At 42.9% G+C, this 14696-nt stretch overlaps 1 protein-coding gene across 1 annotated transcript in view; it reads right to left on the bottom strand.

Moving 5' to 3' along the window:
* LOC138481079 (xaa-Pro aminopeptidase 2-like) overlaps positions 1-14696 on the bottom strand; it is a 450117-nt gene that overhangs the window by 134187 nt on the left and 301234 nt on the right. The window contains exons 12-13 of the mRNA XM_069612975.1: positions 11595-11704; positions 3983-4060 (exon numbers count right to left, since the gene is read on the bottom strand). Of these exons, the coding sequence (XP_069469076.1) occupies positions 3983-4060; positions 11595-11704 (188 nt within the window). The remainder of the gene's footprint in view (positions 1-3982; positions 4061-11594; positions 11705-14696) is intronic.

The raw sequence follows: 14696 nt of genomic DNA on the forward strand, positions 1-14696 counted from the left end.
ATGACATTGCAAACTTTTCTGCACACGGTAATCGTGATCGCGGGAGAACTATAAGGATTTGAAATGCGGTTTTGGGTTCTATGGAAAGCTTAGGATGTTAGCTACAAGCAGACACTTTGTTTCTAGCATGAAGAAGGTATGGACGTTTTCGTGGAGGTTGTTTTTTTGAAATAGGTGCAACAATGAGAAAACAGGGATGCGCTTTTAAAAGACAAACAGGGTTCTTTACGCTAGGGGAGACTATGAAGAAGCAAATACTACATGACAGCACAGCCACCAGACCAGAACACCTCTGGATCAGGATTTTGCCTGCCGAGAAGCTTGCCTTCACCAGATTAAATATATCAGCGCAAAGATCGGTTTAACACTACCAGTACAGAAAGAGATAATAGGGATGAGATAAAGGGTTCAAGCAAATCAAAACTATTCTAACAATGCAGTTCTGGATATTAGATAGGATGGATTTGAATAGGGATTGCTATACAGTACATAGGCTAATGACAGTCCTATACTATGGATACTCACTATATATGTTAGAACAGAACCGTCAGGAATTCTGGTCAGGAATTCTGCTGGGCACACTGGACTGGGACAGGCTGCTGGGCGCACTGGACTGGACAGGGTTGGCAATGGCTCTAGTTCACAGCTATCTAGTCAAAGCATGGCACAGCACGGCACTACGGGTTGGATCTTTGGATTCTGGTAATAATTCTTAGCAGGAAAGCAGTTACAGCACAGCCCGGCTGTTCTTTGGTTCTTTGTGCAAAAACAGCATCTTTAAAAAAATATATATATATTTTTTTTACATTTTATTTAAAGTAATTTGCAACAATTACTGTTTTGAAAAAAATAATGCTCAGGGTGCCAGGTTCTCAACTTTTTTTTGCACAAGAAATGCGCTAACACATCTCATCACTTGAGCCCCAAAAAAATGCTGCCCAATCCACAAGGGACACATGAATGGCCACATTTTATATGCGCACCCATTCAGATGGCCTTTTTCACCTTCTTGATCAAATAAAGTGGCGTTTCTGTCAATTTAAAAGGACATCCCTCATTTCCAAGCAAGATGCACTTTTAAATGTGCAGAAATTGTAGGCAACCCTACGCGCACGGGATGTGGGGCTGCCACTGCATGACAGGGTCTTTCCTGACCCTGTCATGCATATCTTTTAAGGTATGAACCGCTGCTGTGTCGCTTGCATTTCTGTTCCTCAAACAGGATAAAAATGCATTTTTTGGGTCGCATTTTACAGCGGCAGGCACCTGGAGGGCCTGTCCCTGTGAAAGGCGCTGGGAGCTTGCAGAACACTGTCGGGAGAGCGATTCTATTAAAAGTACTGCCCATTTTGATGACAAAAATCTAAGGAATGTTACAATTTGACCTATTTCGTCCAGTACTATTCGATCGATTTTTATAAATACTGAACATGTGTTGCGGGGGTGTCACCCGCTCCCCATGTTCTAGGGTGGTTGCAGAAGTGTTTTCCCCTTTTTCCTCAAAATTGGAGGCAGGGACAGAAAAAAAAGAAAATAACGAAAAAAGGACCCTGCAGAGTCGGATCCAAGCCGCGTTAGAGGGACGGATCTGGCACCGCAGGGTTGCAGGGGAAGCGGCAGCGACCAAGCAGTTAAGTAGGGGAGGGGGCGGTGGTGAAAGGTACATTTTGGGTTGTTTGGCTGAAGTGCAAATTAATTTGCAGCAATTCCACTTGAAAATAATTACACTTCGGTCAAACAACCCAGAACACCATTCAAGGCAGCTGGCCAGCGCACAATTTGCGCTACAGCTCAAGCCTGTGGAAATGTGCCAGTCACCTTTGAGAATAAGGTCACCTGCTCATTTCCAAAAATGGGTTGTCTAAAAATAGCATATCCTCTGTTCTTTTTTTAAATGCCCCATTATTTGAGGAACTGGGTCAAAATCTACATTTAAAAACATTTTTAAAAATGGTTACATTATGAGAGAGAGGGAGAGTGATGGGTGAGATGTGCAGTGATAGGCAAGAAAGCAGAGGGAGAGCAGTGGGTCAGAGGAGGAAGCGCTGCACAAGAGAGCAGAGGAAGCAGTGATGCGGTGGGCCAGAAATCTGAGAGCGAGCAGAGGTACAGAAAGTAGAGGGAGCGTGTGGTCAGTGAGCCAGAAAGCAGAGAGGAAGCGGTTGGCCAGAAAGAGGCAGTGAGCTGCAGATTGGGAAAAAGGATGAGGGAAGAGTGCGATAGAATGGGAGAAAGGATGCAAGATGCAGAAGCAGCACAAACGAATGAAGGACTGTATATTGCAGGAGGAATTGTAGAGTGTAAAGGTTTGAGTTGGGAGTATGATTTGGAGTGTGGCAGGGGCTGGGCATGCAAATTGTGACTTGACAGTGTGACATATCACGTGAGTATTTGTATGACAGAGTGAGAGGTTAAGGAATGTAAGCTGTGATGGAGAGTTGGTGAGATGTGTGTTGGTGAGAGAGGTGTGTGGGTGTTTGGGGCATTGGAGAACATAGAAGGGGAATATTTTCAGCCTTACAATTGATAATGATCAATTTAGTTAATACTATTAAATAGGCATGAACATTAAACCAGAAATGTAGCCAAATCAAACACTGTTCTGCCAAGCCAGAGACATCTGGGACTCTTCCTATTACATTAATACAAAGGATACATAATAATGATACCCTGGCTCTCTTGTAGCCTTGCACTCTGCCTATTTCCTGCAAGGTGGCAATCTTACACCCTCCAGTTAATACAAAATGACCCACAAAATTGCCGCAATAAATAAAGGTTTGTGCCGCAAAATTTGCCATTTCATGCCGCAAAATCCTGGAAGGTCTGACTAAGAAATGTTTACTAAAGATATTGCACTGATGCACTCATGGAAGAACGACAAGTACATTGAAAGATCTATACAATTGTATGTAAGTTGTTTGATAATGTTTAGCTTTGTTTCAGGAGGATCCACATTGCTGGGACAATAGGTCATGTTTTGTACCACTCCCAATCTGGTACAATATTGGTAGTTATATTATCAGATTATTTTATTTTAAACTCCAATGTCTGGACAAAAGATGGCTTGTTTATGCCAGGCAGACAACCTTGTTGTCAGAGAATCTAGGGAAATGATTAAAACATATTTCCATTGCAGTCTGTGGTTTTGTATTGTTTGATCCGGTTGCTATGATTATAATTTAGCATTCAGATAGCGCTACAAACCCTCAGGCATCTGAGCACTGCTTATTATTACCCAAGGTGTATGGTGCTCATTTATCGACCTCAGAAGGATGAAAGGCTGCATTTGGCCCTGCCGAGATTCGAACCTGCGTCGGAAATCTGCATGGATGTCAAAGCAAGCTCTCTTCTTGCTGTGCTATCTGACGAGCTATGAGCACAGCATGGTATATTGGTTGCTTGTGAATGTTTATTGATGTGTTCTTTTTTGCCTTGCTAATGGATGTATCTGATTTAGATCTCTAGATTTCATTGTCAAATTGAAATAAAATTTTAATTGGATGTTCCCTCCATAACAAATGTGTGGGGTGTAATTGATAATGGATGTTGTTTGTAGAAGTGTAGGTTTTATAAATGAAATATATATCGGGTAAAAAACCTTGTCAATTTTTCTTTGAATATTAAGCGTCAACAGTTCCTAGTTATACCTGCAAAATTAAGGAAATGGTAGTGACCCCCGGGCCAACGCCTCTCTGACCCGACTGCCATGGCAGCACCCCCATGAGCGGCACTTGGTCCCCCCCGCATCAAAGCCTGTCTCTGCCACTGCTGCTATGATCCTAGTTATAATCATTCTATCAGATTTTGCACTGGGATTCCTGTGCACCTCCTTCATTTACTATGCATGAATGATTGGGAATCGTTAAACCCAGACAGAGCTCTTCAGATGCAATCAAAGTTTATATATGCAAATTTGGTCATCATTATTTCTGTTCAAGCAAACAATGACCTTATGAAAGCATAGCTTTGGCCGATTTCTTACCTGTAGTGAGGAAGAGCTGCATTCAGTCCACTAGCAGAGATAGTGTCAAAACTGGGGCCATCACAATTCTTTTGCTTCCTGAATAAATGGAAATGAAAATGAATGACTTTTTTCATGTCAAAGAAATATTTGGACCCCTCCTCGCTCTACACAATGTGCGCATCCACCAAAATGACGATGACACGCAGCTCTACCTCAAGATATCCTCCATCAAAGTCATTCACAAGGAGTGCCTCTCATTGATTCAGTCGTGGATGTCCACAGTGGATGTCGACTGCTTACCTGAATCTCAACCCATCCAACAATGAATTCCCACTATTGACCAACAACTTCGAACACCCTGATATCCAGACCTGGCTCTCTGCTGTGCACCTCGAGAGCTTCACACCCCAGCTTGCCACCTGCACCAAATTCTTGGGGTTTGACATCTACAGCACCTCTCCTTCAAACAGCATATAGCAAGAAAGACACAAATGGCTAGGTATCAACTTTCTCACCTGTGTGAAATTAAGCCCTTCATCCCAGAAAACAACTTTAGCTCTGCTGACCAACAACACCGAACACCCTGACATCCAGCAAAACAAAAGAGGTGATGGCTGGAGGGTTTAGAATTCATCTTAACCTCTGGCATTGCACTGGCATCCCTCCAGACCATCCTTCTTCCTTCACCTCCCAAGCCATTACAAAAGGAAGACACAAACGACTAGGTACCAACTTTCTTTTTTTATTTTTTTATTTCCTGTGCTTTAGTCGAAATGTTAACTTTTAACACAAATTACAAACGTTCGATATAAAATGCTCAGACATGAAACATTCACTTTACATAACTCTTACGGTTATCAAAGGAGAACGAAAATATTAAAAAAGAAAAAAGATAAAGAGAAGATAAAAACATTAATCAGCAATCATAAAAGAATCAAATAATACATAATCTAACATAAAAATGCACTTCAATTTCACATCTTCTCATATTAAATATCTCCATTACCATCCAGACTTAAATCCTTCAGGATTCTGACCACTTCAGCGGTCAAGAAAATTGTGTTTCCTGATGATAATCTGTACCAGAATTCATTAGTGTTTAACCAGCGAACATCATGGACAAATCTCTGAAGTCTTGCCATTCTCAGGTCCTAAGTACCAGTACAATTAGATAACAGATGCTTAAGTGACTGACGTTATTTCTCATCACACTTATTACATATGTCATTGGTACACCCTTCTTTATCCCTTATTGCCTTAATCTCAAGAGTTGGGAAGAGGTTTAATCTAAATATTAAGAAGAGCGTTTCAACCGTTCTTTCATTTTAGAGGGGTTTTGGAGAAGCAGGTCAGTTGTACAGTCTGCACTAGTCAGTATATCACAGCATTTCATTTTCAACTTCACAAGGAACCCATTATCTGCGCACTGCATTGAGAGTGCCACATCCTCATAGAGAGAGTTCTTAAGGGGGGTGGGTCTAAGATTAACCCATATAGGGAAATCCACTTCCACTCCAAGCAAGATCTTAAGGAAGACAGGCCCAATTTGTATCTAAGGCATGCTACTGGAACACAGTTAGGAAGATTGAATGTTTTCTTCCATAGTTTTGCCTATATTAAGTCCCATTCCACATCCATCGATATTGAGTTTGTATCCAGACCAAAGAAAATAATTGGGACCACCTTACCTATATAGAACTTCACCAGCGGGAGTATGGAAAAAGTACAGAATCTAGATCTAATCTTTTTCATTTGGGACCCCAGCTTCATGGCTTTAAGGTCGATGGCTGAGAGGAAATGGCTTTTCGTTGGAAAGAATTTAATTGTGGCCCCCAAATATGTCAACTCTGATACAATTTCTATTGGGAGTTGATCTAATAGCCAATTATAGTCTTAACTCCCTTCCTTTGATGTTTAAATATCAGTACCTTGGATTTCTTTAGGTTTATAGTTAGGTTGTTATTACATGCCTAATCCTCTAATGTGGACAACAAACGTTGCAGCCCAATCTGGGAATGATCTAGGATCACAACGTCGTCAGCATATGTCAACCAATTACTTTTAGTGTTTCCAATTTGTGGTGTTATTAAACCTATTTCTTGCAGCCATTGATACAAGTCAGGCATTAAAATAATGAAAAGAAGAGGGGCTATCAAGCAACCCTGATGCACTCCTCTATTGATCTTAATAGGATCAGACAGTAGCACTGATCTAGTTAATCTCACTCACATCATTGTGTTCAGTTCAAGTTCCATTAGGATGGAAAGAAGGTTCAGAGGGATGCCCCAGGCATCCAATTTCTTCCACAGGAGATTCCTGTTAATAGTGTTGAACGCCTGGGATAGGTCGATCCACGCCCCAAATCCACGCCCCAAAGAGAGGAGCGCCACCCTTCTGGAAAGAGCCCGCACTCAAACAGCTCAGGACTAAGCCATTCAATTATGTAGATAGGCCCTTCCTAAAGCCTGTTTGTTGCTTAGAAATTATTCCTTTAGATTGAGCACACATCTCCATCTCTCCAAGATTAAGACGCCAACGGTTTTACTGTCGGCATCCAGGAGTGAGATCGGGCGATAGTTTGATGCCAAAAGCCGGTTCCCCTTTTTATAAAATGGAATGCCCACAGACTGTTTCCATGACTCCGGTAAATTCTTGGATGAAATTATAATATCGATTAATGATCTTAGGACCCTCGTCCACATTGCTGGGTTCATTTCTAAGATCGTATTACTGAGGTCATTCGGCCCCACCGCCCTGGAGGAGGAGGATTTTTTTATTAGGTTTTCAATATAAGTGTGGGTAAATACTAAAGACCATTTGGCAATCACTTCTATTTCTGTGAGTGATTGTTCTGTTGACACATAAACCTCTGAAAAATATTCCACGCAAGTCTGTTCTTGTATGATGATTTCCTGATTGTGAGAAGCGGAATCATGATTCAATCCAACAACAGTCCAGACATTTCTGGAATTCCTCAAGCTTAATGCGCTGAGCATTTTTTCCCCCGTCTTGTTGTGATATAATATGCCTGTAGGATTGAATCCAGTTTCTGTACTGACTATTGAGGACTCTCAGTGCATCCTTATATCAGGATTTGATTTTTTAGGGCAGCCCTTTGTTGCCTTATGCCTTTCTTTTTCTGTAGAATTTGAACATTGAAGGTTTCTTTAAGTATCCTATGGGGCTTCTGAACAACTTTCTCTCCTGTGGAAAATTAAGCCTTTCATCCCAGATCTGCTGTCCAAGCCTTGGTCCTCTTCCACCAGGATGGTGACAATGCCCTTTGGAAGACCTTCCAGTGACTACCCTGGCACCACTCAGATGTGTCCAGCATTATGCAGCACAACTTATCAAAGAACTCTGCAAATTCATCCACATAACCAGACCCTCATCACACTGCCTCAATCTACAAGGTTTTCACCCTGATGTTCGTAAGCTACCCCACTGAGAAACTCACAAAGTCAGCCCCAAGACTCTGGAACCTACTCCTCATTAACATCAGACTCACTCCATCACTTCTACAGTTCAGGCAGGAGCTCAAGACCTTCCGCTTCAAGGGATGGCTCCCCCCTAACACCTAGGTCCACACAACCTTCACTCCTCACCTTAACTGTAACTCAGTGATCTACTCCCAGCTGTTTCCTCCTCTGGTTGCTTGTAGATCCCTTGCTGTCAAATGGCCTGCCCCCCCCCATGCTGTTAGCTCCAGGCTCCCTTGTTTTTATGCTTCCCTCACTGTGTTCTTCCCCTTATGATTAAAAAGAGCTTGTTGCTTGCAGGTGCTAGATGTGCACCCAATAATAATAATAATAATTCAAGTTGGTTGCTTCAATGTGATCTTACACTTTTTCATGAGTATAGTGAGGCTTGTAGGTCTAGACCTGATGACTTACCTTCATAGTACCTATACAGTTTCAGATTCACAGAGAGCTACAACAGCTTAACTTTATATGTTACATTTTCTATAGCTAGGGGTCTTGTTTGTGGCAATGTTATGTTATGGCCTTGTTATACTACATTAGTCACCATTGTGGTGTTCTAACATGGCTGATGTTTGTCGCAATGAAGAGAAGTGCATTAGGCCCTCTCTCAGGCAATCATAATACACCCATATTTGTATGTTGTTTTTGTTTTTTTTGATTGTTGGGTTCTTTTCGACCAGAAATGATGTACAGACGAGTCAGTACAGGATACATATGAAATCTCTGCGTAGGGAATTTTTACAATAAGAGCAAGATTGCCCATTTTGAGAAATTAGTTTGTGAGGGGGTAGGGTGATGAGGCATTGAACTGGGACATTCAATAAAATGCACACTGAAAGCCACAGCCATAGCAACTGGTATTAACATATTTACACATTTACAACTTGGACCATAACAGAAGGGCCTACAGGGTTAAAGTAAGAGGAGGATCCTTCGTTGTCAGTAGGTTGAGCTTGAGTTGGCTTTTGAACTTTTCAGTTGATGGGATAGCTTTGACATCAGGGGAAGGGGACGTGCCAATATGGGATCACTAGTTGAGTTTACTGAGTACAAGAATAGTGATTAAGGTTTTGGTCAAGGTGTGAGTGAGATGGTGGCCAATTTATTTGTTATTTGTAAGGTTGACCCTAAAAGCGGCACAGGTGGACATTATAAAATGTTGGAGTTTCAGGTCAGAGTCAATAATCATACTAGGTTTGCTCACCTTGGGTGAGGGTGAAAGCTTGTCCAGAGTGATGGAGATAGGAGATGGGAGAGTGGGATAAGGATTGGCGACAGGTAGGGATAAGATTTCCATTTATTTTGAAAGACTTTGGCAGCAGGCAGAGTAGAACCATCCGGTGTCCGGTGGCTCTGGGACAACTGGTGATGTACTGGGAGATGGCATGGGTGAAGGGGAGAAAGAAGAAAACCTGGGTGTCATTGTCAAAGAGGTGGTTGTGGAAGCCAAAGCAGGAGATAAGTGTACCCAAGGGGTTGGTGCAGAATGTAAAAAGGAGAGGGGAAAGGGGAGATCCTTGGCGGACACCTACTGGAAAGAGTGTAGTCGAGGAGATTTTAGCAGTACATCACATAGAGAAGGATTAGTCAGAGAGCTGAAAGTCGACCAGTTAAGCCAAAGGAGGCAAAGGTTGAGAGGCATCTATCATAAGAATATGTATGCTACAATTATCACTGACAGATCCCTCACTATCAGTGTGTGTTACTTTTGCCACTCATCTGCTGATTCACCTCCCAGGTGAAACCCCCCTATTGTTATTCTATATCTTTTTAAATTTGACAGACAGGTGGTGTTTCGTGCCACTTGATGCCAAAACTATTGCTATGGAAAGTAGAGAAGAGATGCCATTTGATCCTTCATCACCACGCTCCTGGCATTATAATGCTACCTGTATGTGTTTGGTTGCTTTCACCTTGATAGAAAGATCTATGTTAGCTTCTACAGAGGATTATTTGTTTTAATAGCTTCAAAAAACTGCCAGCTCACCTTTTGGCACATTAAATTGATTTGCGCCAAGGCAATAGGTTTTAACATCTCTGAGATTGAAAAATCTGCCTAAAGAAATGCACAGATGATGATGCAGCGTGCAGTAGACTTGAGAGCCATCATAGAGCAGAGATGCACAATGAAAATGTGCTGCCTGTGGTTTTGAGTATATGCGATGAGAATATATGGCTTTCACCCCAGCAGTGGGGGGCCACTAGCGGCAGTAACGGCTCACCAGCCCAAGCCGGTTCTATGTGATAATTTCGCCATAAAATAGTCAACGGATAGGTAGCTTTTTTCCACTGACACCTAAAATTCTTTCCTCAAATATTCTCGGAGGATTATTATTATTACCTCCAATCCTACAATATTCGGGGAAAGATTTTGATTGGCTGGAGGGTGCATTTTTAGGGAAATGTCACCACCTGGTGGCCATTTTTACATCAACATTATCACTGGATACGCCTGAGCCAAGGTAGGTTCGCGCGAAGGGGGCCCACACTTGCAAATGGCAATGTGTTCCTTTGGTGACAGACTGACCAGTACCCAAGGGAAAGTTTCTTTGGCAAATCGTGTATTTAAAGGAACATATGTTAATAGCACTGGTCCAAACTACAAGCTGCATAGTTTAGTAACTCATCAAATTGGACCACTTTGGCCAAATAACTGCCCCACTTTGACCGAAAAACTGTCCCACTTGGGCCACAAAACTGTGCCAAACACATTGCCCAACTCTAATACGTACGGCATGCAAATTGGGTATTGCCCTATAGGCTAGTCTGAGCCCGGCTCCTATGCTCATAATCTTTTCCTTCTGAATCCTTTCATTAGGTGTCTTTTCTCCAGTGCTTGTTTTCACACTGCCTTCTTCTGTCCCTCCTTATTGCATATTCTGTCTAGTGTCTTGCTTAATGATGTGAGCCTGTCTCTCTCTATGCTTGACAGTGTTTGGGAGGAGGGAGGGGAAGGCGGGTAAAGGGAAGATGAAGGCGTAGAGAATGCTTTTGCCAGGAAGGTCTTTTTCCCCAGCCCACATAGTAGCACTACCTTGCAGCCCTCTGTTGATGCATTGTTGATCCCCCCAAAGAGTTGCTAAAGGCAGTGCCACCAACTGCACAATCTCACACTCTCCTATATTTGGTTTACTGGTTTTTTTCCAGTTGGTAGCAAAGGCACACGCTGCATCTAAGGAAATACACACAACATCAACTTACTTCAAGTTCCCAACTGTAGCAAAGGTTAAACCATAGCCGTATCATATCAACAAATTCATCCATACAAATATTGCGTGCACTGGTGCAGTGTGAAAAAATGCAAAACATCAGAACAAGTAGATCAAAGCATCAACGCATGTCCTCTCGCTTGACATATCCCATCCACATGACAAGATCATGGGAACATACATGTTGCTTAGGAATGTTACGATGATGTCCCAGAAGGAAACTTCCTGGCCAGCCATAAAACCAAACATACTTTACTGGAAGTGGAATATATACACGTCTTACTTTCTTGCTCAAGGATACCTGGGATTGCCTGACAGATACCGTCAGGTGGGCCAGTTTCTGCCTCATTATAGAGTATCCATATGAGTTCAGGAACTCCTGGGTTACTCCGTATGCCACTACCCAGCATGCATAATGCCCAGAGAAGGCGCATGGCAGAGGTTTTCAGTAGGGTACCCATTGCGACCCTCACTGGAAATGGATTTTGGCAGATTGCTTTTGCAGGTGCAGCAACCCGGGCACCATGCAACAGGCTTGCCCTGCATCGTGAGCTTTGTATCTCCATTCTTCACATGATAGCATATTTTTCAGTTTCGGGAATTTATGGCAGTCGATCTGAGTAAAAATCACCCCCCTCCCCCTCCACCAATAGTACCGAGCTGCTGTATAAAATGCCAAGACCATTGCTGGTGCCTTTCTTATTGTAAAGTGCTCTCGAGCTAGGTTTGTGCTTTAAGTAATAAAAAAAGAAAAAATAATTTTGACATCCTACGTAACATATGTTATTTTAGGTTATGGAACACGTTGGGTTTATAAGCTGCACATGTCAAAATGATTTGGGGTGTTAGACAAAAAACAATACCTTAATTTCACAGATTTGATCATTTTTGGCCTGATAACCAGGACTCATTGCTGAGAGTTTGGATTGCATTACTCACATTCGTAGCCCATCCACATAACGTGCGCCTGATCGCTCATCCACGGTGCCTTTGGGGACATTCTTCTCCAACCACACCAAGTACTGAATTACTGCGACGGCATCCCGGACCTGTAGAAAAGTGACAGTGTCCCATAAATCACTCCTCCAGACCAAAGCATGACAAATGTACAATGGGGGTCATTACGACCCTGGTGGTAACCGTGCCGGTAAATATCGGCTCGACTGCTGCCAGAGTCATTTTTTTTCCGGCACTGGCTATGGGCAATTACCAGGCATTGGCAGACCCAGTAATTGCCCATTGCCGGCTGCCGGAAAAAAGGCACCTCCATTCCCATTTGAGTCCCATAGGACTCAATGGGAATGGGGAGGACGGATGCACCGGCACCGTTAATAACGGGCACGGCTACCGCCAAACTTATAATGAGGCCCCTTGACTGGGAACTGCTTTGTGTCTGATCCAGGCAGCCTTGGAATGGATTCTTTGAGGCAGTATAAGGCTGGTGCAGAGAGTTCCATTCAGTGTAGAAACATGTGGAGTCGAGCAGCAGCAATTGCTTAGCGCAGAAACTCCAATAGGAGATGCCACCATAATCACGGAGGGAGACGAGGAAGGCATTTACAGTCATCAAATAAGGGGGAGGAAAGGGAAAATACGGCATGAACGTTTGAGTTTAAAAAGGAGGAGGAAAGGAATGCTCAACATTTCAGAGAGCGAGCAAGAGAGAAAGAGAGAGAAAAAAGTGTTTTTAGCAGATTTCGCTGTTATTGCAGTTTCCAAATCATGGCCATTTGTTGTACCCTATTTAGAAGGCGGTTACTGCCAACAATGTGTCACTTATCCAGGGCCTGTTGGTTTTCTTTGATGCCACCATGTAAACATAGGGAACATATATGGTGGTCTGCAATTAGTGACACTACGCTGTGGGCGTCCAATATATAACAAAGGCATAATGAGGAGATTGGCAGTACATCCCAAGGAGTAATAGTTGGCCTCCTAAGTTAATTGGCTAAAGTGCAGTGGGTGGAGAGTGTGCAGCTCGCCTTCCATTTTCAGGGAGGGCGAGCACCGCAAGGGAAGACAGCACTTGCCCTGAGGAAGTGGCCAGCGTTGAGGAAGGCTAGGTAGGGAGAGGTGCTAGAAACATCCTCGGTCCCTCTTTTCTTCTTCTTGTCCTTCCTGCCTTTCAGTACAGCTTTGAGGTGGGCTTAGATGTGAATGCAATATATCAGAAATGTATCCAGCTCATATATCACTATTCCAATTTTGTGTTCATACATTTTGAAAACATATACAACCTACATAACACGTTCCTTTTCCTTTCTTTACCCCAAAAGAAGTTTTGGTGCCTGGGCCATATACTGTGAACATGAACTGAAAAGTTATTGATGGCTTGTGAATGTCCAGCCAGTTGTTTAGATGGTGACTTTGAGCTGGAGGTAAGACAATTTGCACTCAGGGAATGTGCCCATTTGCATGCCATTAGCACCAGGACAAAAACTACGCAATTGAAAAAAATGTATTCTTCCAATGTATTTTTTCACCCAATATTGGCACGGGGCCACTTTTGCTCTCGTGCAAAAACTGCATTGAAAGAATACACTTTTGGGCACTTGTGCAATATTTGCTGTAGTGCTAATACCGTGCAAAAAGGCCCTTGCGCCAGTGCAAGGTTTCTGCAATACGTCCCCGGGTGTAACAGTTGGCCAAGAATGAATGTATTGCATTGTCTTTGCTGCCCCTAGCTTGAAGGGGACTGGAGGTTGATCGCGTGCAGACTTGGAGTCTTCCATGCTGCAGGTCGAGCGGGCAAGGGCCAAACCACCCGTGCCTGGCACTCATTAATCTTTGTACCAGCAGTTAAATGTACATTTGTTTCATTGTCTGTTCATATTTAAAAGAAACAACAACAAAGGAATAAAGGTCAAGTTGAAATCAAGGCTACTGAAAGTATGAGGGAGGAGATGTGGTCTAGTGAGTGCCTGAGTTACTCACAACCTCTCCCCTTAATAATATTATGCGATCATGTGAGAATCCCTTTCAGGCATACGTATCCCCTGCTCTTGGATTTGCTAATGCAATATTTGTGATGCATTACAGTTTGCAACCATCATTAGGAATGTGCAGGCTGTGAACTTGCTGTAAGTCGCACTTCATGTATGTGAAATGCACTGAATGGTTAATAGGTGCACAGGGCAAATAGTCAGAATTCACAAAGGGATGCTTCTGATTCCTATCTGTGGGGGTGCCGGGCAAGAGAGATTCCCCCCTCAATATGTCTTCATTGAAACAAATTTCAGCTACCCATTAGAAGGGTCAGACTGGGCCATAACATTGTCTCGGGCATCAATAAAAAAGTGGTCCACAGTTGCAAATGGCTATTCATTCCTTTGTGACACTGTTTGAATAGTATCCAAGGGGGAGTTTTTTGATACAATGTTATGCAAATTGTCAATTTTAAAGAATATTTATTCAGCAACACTGGTCAAAACTATTAGCCACATAGTGAAGTAACTGTAACAGGCCCACATTGGGCAAAAAAAATAGGCCACTTTTTAGCCCAAAAACAGGACCACGCCAGCTTTTTGCATTTTTGGTTTGGCCATGTGCCTATTGCCTTGTAGACCAGTCTGAGCCTGCCCATTAGTCCCTGAAAAGTAGTGGACCTGTCTCCACTTTGGCCTTCCCTCTTACTCCCCTTACTCTTCTGGTCACTTCCATTAATTTGTTTTCCTGCAGGTTTCCGCTTTGAGTTTCTCATACTTGCCACCAGAGGATGGTGTGGTAATGCAGACTACCTCCATCGCCTCTCTTAGATTCCAGTGAATATTTCACTGCCTGCATTGAAGACTGTCCTGAAGAAAGTGGTTATAATAACCTTACACCACTGAAACCGGCAGACAGCGGTTGCTGCATTTAGGTAATATTCTTACCTAGCCTAGCAGCCCTTACTCCAAGCTCCTTGAACATGAATGTTATCCATCCGGAGAGAGCTGTGAGTTAGTGTCTTCGCCATAGCAAACTAAGGCTATTGTTTTAGCAAATAACCCTGTTTGTAACTGTAGAGAATCTAACGAATAATAAATACTCAGTAAGTCTATA

The sequence above is a fragment of the Ambystoma mexicanum genome, chromosome 5p (assembly GCF_040938575.1).
Source record: "Ambystoma mexicanum isolate Mex_15411 chromosome 5p, UKY_AmexF1_1, whole genome shotgun sequence".
NCBI classification, from domain to species: Eukaryota; Metazoa; Chordata; class Amphibia; order Caudata; family Ambystomatidae; genus Ambystoma; species Ambystoma mexicanum.